Below are 15450 nucleotides of genomic sequence, written 5' to 3' on the forward strand. Positions count from 1 at the left end.
TGTTGAAAAGTGTGCCCATTCCTCTGATGGGATTTCCACAAAAAGCTCATTTGAATGGCTGCTTACACTCTTTGTTGCATTAGGAAGTGCACTTTGATTCTTTAAAAAAATACCACCAGTGCTTATTTTCCACTGCAGTCTAATCAGCAGTGTTAGTATTTTCCAGACCACTGTGTTATCTTAACTGGTGTTTCTGTGAGGGGGTGGCTCTGCACAAAGGCCATATTTTTTCTTCTGTGGTTAGCAAAGAATCCCAGCCCTCATAGCGCCCAACAACCAAAAAACCCTACAGAGAGGACACCATTTGTCAGAACCAACCCATCGTGCCGTGATTGTACAAATTCTTATGTACAGACAATACTTGAGGAAAAACACTTACTGTATTTGAAACCCGCTGATTAGAAAAACCATTTGTATTCCTTTTTACTAAGAATAAAAAAGATTGCAGATAGAATTCCACATTATTTTCCACAGTATAAATTACATGGTAGACAGAACTTGGAAATATATATGGTACAGTATATTTAATTACTTTGTTGTTTTTTCTATCAGACAACCGGTGTGGGAATATCCTGTGAGAAGCATCACGTGTGGCAGAACTCGGTGCTGGGAACGTTGCTGCTCTTGCAGTAGGCTAAGCTATTGTCACTGAGGTGGCAGTCTCTGAAGCCGATGCCTCCGTTGGGTGTGTAGATGGGCTGAATCCTGAAATCCCCTTTCAAAAGTTGCTCATTGTTCAACGAGACTATCTGAAAGCTGGTCTCAGTCATTTCCAGTATAGAGTTATCCTTTTTGGTCCCTGCCTCGCAGTAATCGTCTTTTCTCCTGCCCCGGTTGTATTTCCACTTGGACGACTCTGAGCGGCTCTTCTTGTGCATGTGCCAACAAAACAGGCTCAGCAGCATTACCAGGACGACCAGGACGGCCCCACCGATCACCCCGGCCAAAAGGAGGGTGGAGTGTGTGTCCTGTTGGGCTTGCTCTGACCCTGTGGCCTTGTTGTTATTGGAGTTGGATGAGGCCGACTTGGTCCTGGCCTCTGAACATATTGTATCCTCGCCTGGGCGGTAGGAGTTGAGGGTGTCCAGCACGTACACACAGATCCGGTACACTGACTTGGGCTCCAAGTTGGTCAAGCTTAGCTTCCGCCTGTCCCCACTCAGCGTCCTCTCGCGGCTGACGTCGCTCATCAGGCTCTTGCCCATCTTGACCCAGGTCACCTTGTAGGCCGTAACGGTGAAGTAGGAAGCCCAGCTCACCTCGATGCAGGAGGCGTTGACCACGTGGAAGGATAGCCGTAGGGGATCCTCATAAGGGGGCAGGGGTCCAGCGGGATGGGGAGGCAGGGCAGGGGGATGGGGAGGGGAGGGCGATGTGAGGTAGGAGGAGGATGTGGAGGTGGGGATGGAGGTGGTCATGTAGGTGGTAATGAGGGTGGTGGAGGTGGTGGTGGGGAGTTGGGTGTGCAGGGGCGTAGAGCGCAGGGTAGGCCAGAGGTCGGGCTGGAGGTCCGTCCCAGCTGGGCACTGGATAGCATCTAGGGTGAGTTCTCTGATTGCCATGCCACGCACACTCTCGGGGCTCTGGCACATGAACCCGCGCACGTTGATGGAGCCTGGCAGCGACTTGAGCCACACCACCACCCATTTGACAGTGCAGTCGCAGCGCCACGGGTTGTTCCGAACAGTGAGCTGTCTGAGGCTGACGAGGCCGTCAAAGACCCCCTGTGTCAGCGTCTGCAACTGGTTGTTGGAGATATCCAGTCTCTCAAGCCTCTGAAAGTCAGAGAAGGCCATCATTGGGATCTGGTCCAACTGATTATCCTGCAGGCTGAGCTTGACCAGGGACTGGGTCGGCAGGAGGGGTGGGGGGAATGTCAGAGAGTTACGAGCCAGCGCCAGCTCCCGGAGGGTGGACAGCTCCTGGAACGTCCCCGGGGCCACGCCCTCGTCTGTCAACAAGTTCCCATCCAGCAGTAGGCGTTGGAGCCGCGTCACGTTCTGGAACGCTTCCTCAGCGATGACGGCGATGCGGTTCTCGTCCAATCGCAGCTCCTTGAGGTCCTCGGGAAGACCAATGGGGACACTGCTCAGGTGGTTCTTGGTGAGGAAGAGCAGCTTGAGGCTGACGGCCTCCCGGAACGCCCCTTCCTCCACCCCCACCGTAGAGATGGAATTATCATCCAGGTGGAGCTCCTCTAGGCGGGGAAGCTGGGCCAAGGCAGCCCTGGAGATGGTCTGGATATTGTTCTCCTGCAGATGGAGCACCCGGATGTTCTTGGGCAGGTTGAGAGGGAACTCATCCAGCTGGTTGCCGTAGAGATACACCGTCTCCACGGAGGCCACGTTGTGTAGTTCCCATGGGAACCCGGCGTTGTTGATCTGGTTGTTGTGGAGGTAGAGGATCTTGTAGCCCTCTGTCACCCCCAGAGGTACTGACGTCAGGCTCCGCTCGTTGCAGTATACAAATGTTTTGTCGCAGCGACACTCCTCCGGGCACGAGGCGACGGGACGGCTGAAGTGCACATTGAGGCTCAGGAGGACCGTCAACCAGAAACGCAGAAATGAACCCCAATTTTTATTCCACAGCCTGGCCTGAAACTCCATAGTGGAAAAACAGAACGGCCTCAAAAAGCAACACAAAAGAAAATGAATAAAAAAGGGAGAAGGATTGAAGGCGTTGAAGTAAATCCTCCAAAAGAGTCGACAAAAACGAAAGTCCTCTAAAATAGTTTGATAATGCTCAGTTCACTTCTTCACGGGGTGGTAGAACAGGAAGCTGTAGGGTTAGGCTTAATCCCCCTGTAATTGGTTAGTCCTCAGCTTTAAGAGGAAAGAGTGTCTCATTAGAAAGAGCAGGTCCTCTGACTGAAGCTGACTCTGACTCCATCCATGCTGATATATCAGATCATGGCAGGTCTCCACACTCTCAGCTCTTCACAGCACAGGGCCTAGCCTGGGCCAATTTAATGCCAAGTCGCAGCTGAGAACTACCGTGTCCGGGGCCTCCTTCTCTCCTCTCCTCGCCACCCGCCCGTCACCGTCACACACTGCTGGTCCCCGCCCGGGGCAGCGTCCAGGTGGTGTGACATTTAGATCCAGAGACCTGTTCCACAAGACAAAAGAAAAGTGAGATAAGTGGGGGGAGGGGGTGCAGGGTAGGGGTGGTCTGTTTCTCTCCGTGAGAAAAAAGAGCTGTCTATAACTCACGTGCACAGGCTGAAAAAAGGACTCTGTTTCACATACATATTCAGACCCCTACACACATAGATTGTAGACACACACACACACTCTCTCTCTCTCTCTCACACACACACACACGTACTTAACAGACACACAGATCCACACACACTGACCCTCTCACACCTTTGAAATTTATGCACAGGCTATTTCTTTCAACATTTCAAACCATCTGATAAAAATGCAGGAGAGCTCTAGCACATCCGGTTTAGCAGACATAAAGGGGGCTTTCATTCCTTCCTCTCAGTCAAAGAGGAGAGAACATAGTAGCTGCAAGGACAGCATGTACATTCTGAGCTTTCTACAACAACAAGTCAATGCCTCAGTGCAATTATTTTGAACAGTCTGAAACTTAAATTAGACATAACGGAGACATAAAAGGAGAAAAAGCAACAATAAGGCACCGCAAAATTAAATGAAAGGGGTGTGTGTGTGTGTGTGTGTTGGGGGGGGGGGGGGTATAGGGGATTTAATACCAACCCCAGAGTGACAAACACAGCCTGTCAAATGAAATGGGATTGGAAAATAATTTAGCTCCTCCACCTGCGATAAATGATCGATACTGGACTATTTCTCAACATGGTTTAGAGGTTTAGAGTGGGCACAGTGCTTTTAACTTAACAGGAGCACCGCCCGTGTCAATGCTCAAGAGGCCCATACATTTAATGAATAATTAGGTTTGATAGGTCATATAGTATAGGAGGAATGGGCATAGGGGGAGATTAAGGTTATCTGCATTTTTAGGTTGCTCTGTAGCCTGATGAGTGATGAGATGTGGCACCACTGCTCCTTATAAAGATGAAGCAAAACAATATGAAATACATCTGTGATCTACTTTTCTAAATTGAAAAGGGCTAAATTTAATCAAATAAGCTTCAGGGGAAATAAGGAGGAACCACAAGCTGCAATAAATTTGCTGCCACAGCAAAAGCATCTAAAATGATTATAGCTGCAGAAATAAAGGCTGTGGACATTGGATTGAATTGTGGAGTAAAGATACATCTAAGCAAGGCTGAAATAATGTCTTATATGCACACAATAAAGTTGGCCTTGCATGTATCCAAGTCCAAAATGACATGGACAGAGAGCAATATGCACTCAGACCAAGCAACTCTGCAGGGCAAGTTGTGAGCCAACTGCCAACCCACTGGGCACACACTGGTTGAATCAACGTTGTTTCCACTTAATTTCAATGAAATTCCTTTGAACCAACTACGAATGGACTTTGGGAAGGTGTTTGTGTGAACAGATAGAATAACGTTTTTCAGCTGATGAACTAAGTGATATCGCGGCCAGGTTCAAGCCGATTAGGATTGGATTAAACGACAGAAACGCAATTAAAAGTTTTAAAAGGATAGGGTATTTAAAAGGCGATAAGAAGCAGATCTGGTGTAGGCTACTTCAAAGGCAGCCCAGTGAGTGGTGTTCAATTGAATGAATTATTACAAAGGGGGATTGAGAGCCATGCTGAGCATTGAGATTGCAAATGCAAACGGAGGCTTTGCTTTTCTCTGAAGAAAAAAACAAAAATCTAAAACTGTGGGCTTTGTAGCTAAGCATTGATCTTTGACATCTAATTAATGGATTAATACATTTTACAACTGATAGATAAATGACAAAAAACGAAATGAGAATTTACAAGTTGACCATATTTCCTTTAGAGATGGCAGAGGGTTGTCAAGATAATATAATATATTAGGCAGCAGCTTTGCTGGGAATAAAATTAGCACCATAGCTCTTAACAATGTCAATGCTTCAGTGTTAATATATCCATAATAAATCAAATCTAGTTCAATCTACTCATATAGCCTACAAAACTAGAACTCTATATAAACTATTTAAAGAAGTTGTAGTATAGTTGTTTTTATAGCCTTTATGCTGCTATAAAACATTTGGGCTACTGTAGCCTACCTTAGATGAGGCTTTATCCATATTCATTGTATGCCCCTTTAACATGTTCAACTGTTTTCTTTATCCTTCATGCAATCCTAGAATATGACCGTGCGCAATGATCCAGCGCCATTCGGTATTGTTTGTGCGAATCGTTTCCGAGCGCCCTGCCACCCGTGGGTCTTACCGGACAGCATGCTGCCTGAGTCGGGAATCTTCTGCCCTGTCCGCACTTTTCTGCTATTCCGGGGCATGCAGCTCAATCTATGACTACGCTCAACTCAGCCCACCTCAAAACCTTGGACAATGCATTAGAGCGGGAGAGCGGGACTATAGGCACCAGAGGCAGCACCGACTTCTCCCAGTCCCCCGGCCCCGAAACAGTGAACACGCGCTTGCCAAGGTATCCCCCCAGAGTCCGGGTTGTTTTGGGGATGATAAACTTGCCTTCTATGCTCGGAATCGCAGAGAGATGTTTACTAAAATGAATTCCGTTGATAGTGATGTGTGTGCAGTGCACTGCTCACCTCCGTCTCGCTCTCTCTCTCGCTCTCTCGTCTCTCGCTCTCTCATCGTCGCTCAGGTCCCTCCTACCCGACCCTACCCTGAATAAAGAATGCGTCTCCCGGAGCAGCTCGGAGAGAGATGGCTAGGAACCACGTACTGCTCCTCCCAACACTGCTGCCCTCATACTTCCTGTGTTATCAGGGAATTTCAACGTTCTTGTTTTTCTAGAGTACTTTATATTCAGTCTATGCATTTTTCACTATATATTTTCCCTAAACACAAAGGTTTATTAGCAATGGTCCAAAACGCAACGACTAGACTGATCTGGATAAGTAGCCTACATTTCCATGCTACTTCACATTTCTATTCAGTTTCCAGGACGGCAGAGCTCTATGCTTAATTCTGTCTACATTTATCTTCACCTCTCCTTCCTTGCAGTTGATTTGAGACTTTCAGACACATGTACTGACAACCACAGTAATTTCCTCTGACTATTCATCCTCACTCTCAATACTGATTCAGCATTACACTATTTCTTTGCACGCACCCCCCCCCCCCCCCCCCCCCCCCCCCCCCTCTCTCTAAACAAGCGCACACACACGCACTCAAAAGTGGTGTGGTGCGAGCCGAGGGTGCTCAAGAAGCACTCATTATCGGTCATAGGATAATGAGAAGTTGTATTTCAGCCAGAGGCCTTTCAATATCCTTTCTTAGTCTATACGTAGGCCTACATATATTATGATTCCACAATTCCATTGTGTGTGTGTGTGTGTGTGTGTGTGTCCTATTGGCTCGTTCACTCTGTGAAGTTGGTGTCATGTTCGCACTGGCACTCCTAAACAATGCCATTTATGTAAACTTTTAGAAAGGGTAAAGTCTACAAAATGTAGTGCACTCTGTTGGTAACAGATTATAGTTTTGGGAACATAAATCTATTTTCAGATTGAACGTTTCATTGATCAGAAAATAAGCAGAATGTTGGCCAAATTTCATCTAGCTCTATCTTCTCCCTCTTCCCGCCACTGGACTTCTTCTCATCACCATATTTGGTGGTCAGCAGACGTTCTAAATGGATACTTCAGATTTAAACATCTTGTGAGGTATCTGTCTCATTGTTCTACATGCTTTCATATAAGCAGTGGTCTTGCGTTGCCATACCTCCAAAATCAGTAGGTGTCACACCTCCCTTAGAGGTCTGGAGAATTTGTATTGCAAAAATGGTCCGCTGGCACCCAGCAGCAAGATTTTGATTGGATGTTAAATTTCAAGAACCCTCTCCCCACATGCCCATAGAAGGGGTGCTGTGTGTTATGTGCGTCCCATTTTGTAGAGAGTTGGTTTCAACTGCTCGTTTTAAAGTTTTCAAGTGTGGCCGACAGTTTGCGATTTATATTTATTGAAATTAAAAGTGAATTACGCTGGTAAAGTCAAACATCACAACGCGTTCTAAACAGCTCTGGTGACAAAAAACGTTTTGCCTTGTCTCCATTCATCCACATGGCTGCTGGCTGCCCATTATTTCATTTTTGTAAGGACCCAAAAACAGAGGAAGTGGGAAAACCTATTCAAGTCAGGAAATGCATTTTTAAAATGTAAAAAAACGATGTATTATTAGCTCACTAGCTAACTAGCTAGCTGGCTACAGTAGGCCACTTTGTAGGCTAACTCAACTGAGCTGCTAGTTATCTAACTAGCTAGCTGACTTTACACCTGTTTAGCTAAGTGAATTAAATATAATCAGTTAGCTAACTTCATATTAGCTAGCTATCTTCATGTAATGATTGTAAATTAAAAACAAAATCTCCAAATGCATTTGTAGATAGCGGCCATGGCAGTGGGTGAAATTGCATCTCCAGCTGTCAGTAAACGGAGAGTGTAGGCTACTGGATTGGGCAAGTAATTTTGTAGGAGGACATTATGAACAAATTATCCAGTTCCAGTCCCTAGAGGGGAAAACTTTGAGGACAGAGAGATAATAGCAAGATAATATTCAGTGCTGTCTAATTTGAGTGCAATGAAGCCTGTTTCTTTGTGGTGTTTTCTGTACTCAGACATGGAAAGCTGTGAAAGCCTGTTTGCAAATTAAGAGAGAGCTCCCAATGAATGTCCCAAGACACTAATATAGGTAAATCAAATTAAATCAAATCAAATTTCATTTTTCACATGCTCCGAATACAACAGGTGTAGACCTATCAGTGAAATGCTTACTAACAAGCCCTTAACCAAAAATGCAGTTCAAGAAATGGAGTTAAGAAAATCTTTACTAAATAAACTAAAGTAAAAAATAAAATACAAAGTAACAAAATAAAATAACAATACAGAGTCAATGTGCGGGCGTACAGGTTAGTCGAGGTAATTTGTACATGTAGGTAGGGGTAAAGTGACCATGCATAGATAATAAACAGCAAGTAGCAGCAGTATAAAAACAATGTAAATAGTCCGGGTGGACATTTGATTCATTGTTCAGCAGTCTTATGGCTTGGGGGTAGAAGCTGTTAAGGAGCCTTTTGGACCTATACTTGGTGCTCCGTTACTGCTTGCCGTGCGGTAGCAGAGAGAACAGTCTATGACTTGGGTAAATGGAACTTTGACAATTTTTGGGGCGTTCCTCTGACACCACCTAGTATATAGGTCCTGGATGGCAGGAAGCTTGGCCCCAGTGATGTATTGGGCCGTACGCACTACCCTCTGTAACGCCTTATGGTCGGCTGCCTTACAGTTGGATCCTATATACCATGGGTTATATGTGTAGGTCTAGCTATGTTAGCAAACATTGTATACAAAAATAAGGTTAAACATCACACAAAATGTATAAACCTATTACAATTGGAGCCGGCCAACCCTGCTGGAGGTCTGCTGGGTGTGCAGGGTTCTATTTCAGCCCAGCAATAACACGCCTGATTCAACTTATCAAACCTAATGTGTTGATAATCAGGTGTGCTGTTGCTCGGCTGGAATAGAAGTCTGCTCACCCACTAGATCACGGATCAGTGGACCAAGGTTGGCCACCGCTGGTATGGAGATTTTTTTGTTCACCTGAAATGATGCTTTAGTAATAATAGTTTACTTGTTACTACTCAATTATCTATTGTTGTTTAGACTAAGATATCTAATATTTACATTTTGAAGTGTTGATTCTTTGAATATGAAGTGTTTAAACTTGTTTTAATTCTTTAGCTATTAGTCAAAATGAACTAGTGTCAATGTTGATTAATCACATATTACAATCCTGCAATAAAAGGGGAAGGTGTTCTGTTGCTAATGTGTCTGTTTCTGTGTTGTATTCTCAAATTAACATTTCCTTTTTGTCTAGCTGTAAGATGTCCAATCTGTTTTTATTTGATTGTAACCCTCTCTCAGTATATCAGCTACGTGAATCCATTTAGCAGCTTATGATAGGGCATGCAACGCCAAGGCAGCCATAGGCCTACAGTATGATGGCATTACTGGCCTATGGGCACCTGTCATCTGAGGCAGAGAATAGCGAAACTCACACATTTACATGTTGAGCTATATGTTCACAATGTAAAATGATACCAGGAGACAATGTATATAAGGCAAACCATGTACAGATTTTGTACATGCCTTTTAAGTGCTGACATATACAACTGTTTAGTGTAAATCCAACCTTGTAATTTAGGTAAAGTCTGAAAATAAGGAGATGAAAATGAGGTTAATTTTATTTTATTTCAATAATTTTTGCAATGTCGCTTGCAAAAAGATTGCAGTTGTTCCTATAAATAGGCAGTACATGGTTGAACTATGTGTCACTGACCTTGGATAAGCTAGCGACTGGGCTAACACAACTAACCTTTTAGGTCAATAACAAGCTGTTTTTATTAACATTTTGTTGGCTTTAGAATCGTGAGAGAAATTGAACTAGCTAGCAGCTAGCTAGTTATACCTAGGTAGCGTACAAGGTTAGCAGACTTTTCTCAAAACCTCTTTGTGGCTAGCTACTTCTCTAATCAAATCAAATCAAATTGTATTTGTCAGATGCGCCGAATACAACAGGTGTAGAACTTACAGTGAAATGCTTACTTACAAGCCCTTAATCAACAATGCAGTTTTAAGAAATACCAAAAGCAATCACACAAAAAATACAATATAAAATAATACGAAATAAAAGTAACAAATAATTAAAGAGCAGCTGCAAAAATAACAATAGCGAGGCTATATACAGGGAGTACCAGTACCGAGTCAATGTGCGGGGGCACCGGTTAGTCGAGGTAATTGAGGTAATATGTACAGTGAGGGAAAAAAGTATTTGATCCCCTGCTGATTTTGTACGTTTGCCCACTGACAAAGACATGATTAGTCTATAATTTTAATGGTAGGTTTATTTGAACAGTTGAACAGTGAGAGACAGAATAACAACAACAAAATCCAGAAAAACGCATGTCAACAATGTTATAAATTGATTAGCATTTTAATGAGGGAAATAAGTAATTGACCCCTCTGCAAAACATGACTTAGTACTTGGTGGCAAAACCCTTGTTGGCAAAAACAGAGGTCAGACGTTTCTTGTAGTTGGCCACCAGGTTTGCACACATCTCAGGAGGGATTTTCTCCCACTCCTCTTTGCAGATCTTCTCCAAGTCATTAAGGTTTCGAGGCTGACATTTGGAAACTCGAACCTTCAGCTCCCTCCACAGATTTTCTATGGGATTAAGGTCTGGAGACTGGCTAGGCCACTCCAGGACCTTAATGTGCTTCTTCTTGAGCCACTCTTTTGTTGCCTTGGCCGTGTGTTTTGGGTCATTGTCATTCTGGAATACCCATCCACGACTCATTTTCAATGCCCTGGCTGAGGGAAGGAGGTTCTCACCCAAGATTTGACGGTACATGGCCCTGTCCATCGTCCCTTTGATGCGGTGAAGTTGTCCCGTCCCCTTAGCAGAAAAACACCCCCAAAGCATAAACCTCCATGTTTGACGGTGGGGATGGTGTTCTTGGGGTCATAGGCAGCATTCCTCCTCCTCCAAACACGGTGAGTTGAGTTGATGCCAAAGAGCTCGATTTTGGTCTCATCTGACCACAACACTTTCATCCAGTTCTCCTCTGAATCATTCAGATGTTCATTGGCAAACTTCAGACGGGCCTGTATATGTGCTTTCTTGAGCAGGGGGACCTTGCGGGCGCTGCAGGATTTCAGTCCTTCACGGCGTATTGTGTTACCAATTGTTTTCTTGGTTTATGGTCCCAGCTGCCTTGAGATCATTGACAAAATCCTCCCGTGTAGTTCTGGGCTGATTCCTCACCGTTCTCATGATCATTGCAACTCCACAAGGTGAGATCTTGCATGGCCGAGGGAGATTGACAGTTCTTTTGTGTTTCTTCCATTTATGAATAATCGCACCAACTGTTGTCACCTTCTCACCAAGCTGCTTGGCGATGGTCTTGTAGCCCATTCCAGCCTTGCATAGGTCTACAATCTTGTCCCTGACATCCTTGGAGAGCTCTTTGGTCTTGGCCATGGCGGAGAGTTTGGAATCTGATTGATTGATTGCGTCTGTGGACAGGTGTCTTTTACACAGGTAACAAACTGAGATTAGGAGCACACCCTTTAAGAGTGTGCTCCTAATCTCAGCTAGTTACCTGTATAAAAGACACCTGGGAGCCAGAAAACTTTCTGATTGAGAGGGGGTCAAATACTTATTTCCCTCATTAAAATGCAAATCAATTTATAATATTTTTGCCATGCGTTTTTCTGGATTTTTTTGTTGTTATTCTGTCTCTCACTGTTCAAATAAACCTACCATTAAAATTATAGACTGATCATTTCTTTGTCAGTGGGCAAATGTACAAAATCAGCAGGGGATCAAATACTTTTTTTCCCTCACTGTACATGTAGGTAGAGTTATTAAAGTGATGAGACCGCACCATCTATGACTAGGGTGGCTGGAGTCTTTGACCATTTTTAGGGCCTTCCGCTGACACCGCCAGGTATAGAGGCCCTGGATGGCAGGAAGCTTGGCCCCAGTGATGTACTTGGCCGTACACACTACCCTGTTTAGTGCCTTGCGGTCAGAGGCCGAGAAGTCCAGGATCCAGTTGCAGAGGGAGGTGTTTAGTCCAGGGTCCTTAGCTTAGTGATGAGCTTTGAGGGCACTATGGTGTTGAACGCTGAGCTGTAGTCAATGAATAGCATTCTCACATAGGTGTTCCTTTTGTCCAGGTGTGAAAGGGCAGTGTGGAGCACAATAGAGATTGCATCATCTGTGGATCTGTTGGGGCGGTATGCAAATTGGAGTGGGTCTAGGGTTTCTAGGATAATGGTGTTGATGTGAGCCATGACCAGCCTTTCAAAGCACTTCATAGCTACAGATGAGAGTGCTACTGTTTGGTAGTCATTTAGGCATGTTATCTTAGTGTTCTTGTGCACAGGGACTATGGTGGTCTGCTTGAAACATGTTGATAATACAGGGAGAGGTTGAAAACGTCAGTGAAGACACTTGCCAGTTGGTCAGCGCATACTCGGAGTACACGTCCTGGTAATCCGTCTGGCCCTGCGGCCTTGTGAATGTTGACCTGTTTAAAGGTCTTACTCACATCGGCTATGGAGAGCGTGATCACACAGTCGTCTGGAACAGCTGATGCTCTCATGCATGTTTTAGTGTTACTTGCCTTGAAGCAAGCATAGAAGTAATTTAGCTCGTCTGGTAGGCTCGTGTCACTGGGCAGCTCGGGGCTGTGCTTCCCTTTGTAGTCTGTAATAGTTTGCAAGCCCTGCCACATCCGACGAGCATCGGAGATGGTGTAGTACGGTTGGATCTTCGTCCTGTATTGACGCTTTGCCTGTTTGATGGTTCGTCGGAGGGCATAGCGGGATTTTTTATAAGCTTCCGGGTTAGAGTCCCGCTCCTTGAAAGCGGCAGCTCTGCCCTTTAGCTCAGTGCGGATGTTGCCTGTAATCCATGGCTTCTGGTTGGGGTATGTACGTACAGTTACTGTTGGGACGACATCATCGATGCACTTATTGATGAAGCCAGTGACTGATGTGGTGTACTCCTTAATGCCATCGGAAGAATCCCGGAACATATTCCAGTCTGTGCTAGCAAAAAAGTCCTGTATCTTAGCATCTGCTTCATCTGACCACTTTTTTATTGACCGAGACACTGGTGCTTTCTGCTTTAGTTTTTGCTTGTAAGCAGGAATCATGAGGATAGAATTATGGTCAGATTTGCCAAATGGAGGGCGAGGGAGAGCTTTGTACGCGTCTCTTTGTGTGGAGTAAAGGTGGTCTAGAGTTTTTTTTCCCTCTGGTTGCACATTTAACATGCTGGTAGAAATGAGGTAAAACAGATTTAAGTTTCCCTGCATTAAAGTCCCCGGCCACTAGGAGCGCCGCCTCTGGATGAGTGTTTTCCTGTTTGCTTATGGCCGTATACAGTTCATTGAGTACGGTCTTAGTGCCAGCATCGGTTTGTGGTGGTAAATAGACAGCTACGAAGAAAATATATTAAAACTCTCTTGGTAGATAGTGGGGCCTACAGCTTATCATGAGATACTCTAACTCAGGCGAGCAAAACCTTGAGACTTCCTTAGATATCGTGCACCAGCTGTTGTTTACAAATATACATAGACCGCCATCCCTTGTCTTACCAGAGGCTGCCGTTCTATCCTGCCGATACAGTGTATTACCCGCCAGCTGTATGTTATTCATGTCTTCGTTCAGCCACGACTCGGTAGGATATTCGTGCCTGTAGTTTGTCCACTTTATTATCAAGCGATTGTAAATTGGCCAATAGTATCGATGGCAAAGGTAGATTAGCCACTCGTCACCGGCTCCTTACCAAGCACCCCGATCTCCTTCCGCAATATCTCCTTTTCTTTCTACTGCGAATGACGGGTGTCTGGAGAAAATCCCTCTCGTCCGACTCATTAAAGAAAAATTCTACGTCCAGTTCAAGGTGAGTAATCGCTGTTCTGATGTCCAGAAGCTCTTTTGGGTCATAAGAGACGGTATCAGCAACATTATGTACAAAATAAGTTACAAACAATGCGAAAAAACACACATGCTAGCCTTTACAGCCAAATATCACTTCAGAAATGTAAACATTAAAAATATTGATATGACCAGTATTGTAGACAATTTCTCCCCTCTTGCTGCAGGTTTAGCTCATCTCGAAATAGCAGAGAAATGCCATGATAACCAGCGTGCTGCAATGTTTTGTCACCAGTGCTTGTTGACATTTTTAGTCCTCAATGTTGCTCCTACAGCACTAATCCGGTGAGCACCTTTGGAGCTCTGCCCAAGCAAGGCATTTGATTGGTTTGACGGGTTGCATGGCGTCACCGGGTTCCAACCCCTCTAAGAGCTTATTTCGGTTTTAGGGAAGACTGCTTCACGATGAGGCTATAGATGCGGTAAAGAGGTCAATGGAAGAAGGATACTGGATTGGGGCACATTCGACAAATCTGATATAACAAAGTAGATACTCGTCAAATCCGTCATGATTGATGTATTGTAACAGGCCCACAATGTGGTTACTAATTTCCGATTTTGACATATTTGGCTGTTTTCGCTGCATAACATTTAGAAGTTGCTCCTTTTCAGGTTTAGAGGAAGTGGCTGCTAAATGCTAACTTCTGTTCGTATAAGCTGGTAGCATAGCTAGCATACAGAAATTGGTGGTGGTAGTCAAAGTCGTTTTTAACTGCAATGCAGTTGATTGGTGATGATGACATGAACATGTATTGGGGTTGACATCCACACAAGCATTATACTCCGATTTGTACCTCAACATAGTGTGAAATACACATATAAACAATTGCCTAAATGTAGGGTAATGTTGCTGAGGGGCAATGAGGAGATTCGGGATCTTTCCCCCAAGGCATCTTTCCCCAATGCGTATCCATGGCATTTCCATTGTTTGGGAGAGTTCCATTGACCTCTTTACCGCATCTATGAAACGTAGTAGACATGTCACCTGACAGCTCAACAGCTGGGCAATTGTCTTTGATCACAGAGTTGGTGCCAATGATTGATTAATTTAACCCTTTGAAACCCATAACACAGTTACTATGTTCCAAGGTGAGTTGAATCTACCTCCGAGCTATTAGAAAATAAAGATGATATGTTGACTGTCAGGGAAGAAAAGTCAACTCGAAGCCAGCAGATGGCGATTCCATTGGTTTTCTGTATTATCGACTCTCCATGAGAGAATTTTGTGAGTTTCATTCTGCCTTTCATGTTTAATTTTGTCGGCAACATCCCAAAGATTGACTGCCTTGTCATGTCCTGTCCACAAAATGTTATTTATCCATAAATCACGCAGCTGTACACAACATGAATTATATATTGGACATGAAGAATGCAGGGGGAAATAGAACATTTTTACTTGGCAGCATGTTTTTCATGTTTTGCAGCACAATTCCAATGGATGGAGTTTGGCATTATACAGTTATAAAATGTTTCTCTAAAGTCAAGAAATGACAAAGGTTTTACAGTTGTTGTATATACATTTGATTTAACAATTCTATGTTTGTGTAGAACAGGGTTTATACCTGTTTACTTTTAGCTACTATTGAGCTACTAGCCCCATCTGTGTGTATTTTTCTTTTTTAGGGGGTGGATCAGCTTTAATATTGCAAGTAGATTGTAGCTTCTATCAATTTAATTGTCTGCATCATTTCCAATCCCCCATATATACAGTGGGGAGAACAAGTAAACTTCTGACCCACTGTGAATGTGATGAAATAAATAAAAGCTGAAATAAATAATTCTCTCTACTATTATTCTGACATTTCACATTCTTAAAATAAAGTGGTGATCCTAACTCATCTAGGACAGGGACTTTTTACTAGGATT

The 15450-nt window shown here is 44.1% G+C and overlaps 1 protein-coding gene across 1 annotated transcript; it reads right to left on the reverse strand.

Moving 5' to 3' along the window:
* Positions 1–570: 570 nt before the first annotated feature.
* On the reverse strand, positions 571–2840 carry LOC311108330 (leucine-rich repeat transmembrane protein FLRT2-like). The gene has a single exon (XM_084150958.1). The coding sequence runs from the start codon at positions 2604–2606 to the stop codon at positions 585–587; it is 2022 nt and encodes a 673-aa protein (XP_084007084.1). The 5' UTR covers positions 2607–2840; the 3' UTR covers positions 571–584.
* Between the last annotated feature and the right edge of the window lie 12610 nt (positions 2841–15450).

This window comes from Coregonus lavaretus (assembly GCF_964263955.1).
Source record: "Coregonus lavaretus genome assembly, chromosome: 33".
Classification (NCBI taxonomy): Eukaryota; Metazoa; Chordata; class Actinopteri; order Salmoniformes; family Salmonidae; genus Coregonus; species Coregonus lavaretus.

What these genes read in the sequence shown, in the direction of transcription:
- LOC311108330 (XM_084150958.1), bottom strand. Translation starts at nt 2,606, where the DNA reads ATGGAGTTTCAGGCCAGGCTGTGGAATAAAAATTGGGGTTCATTTCTG.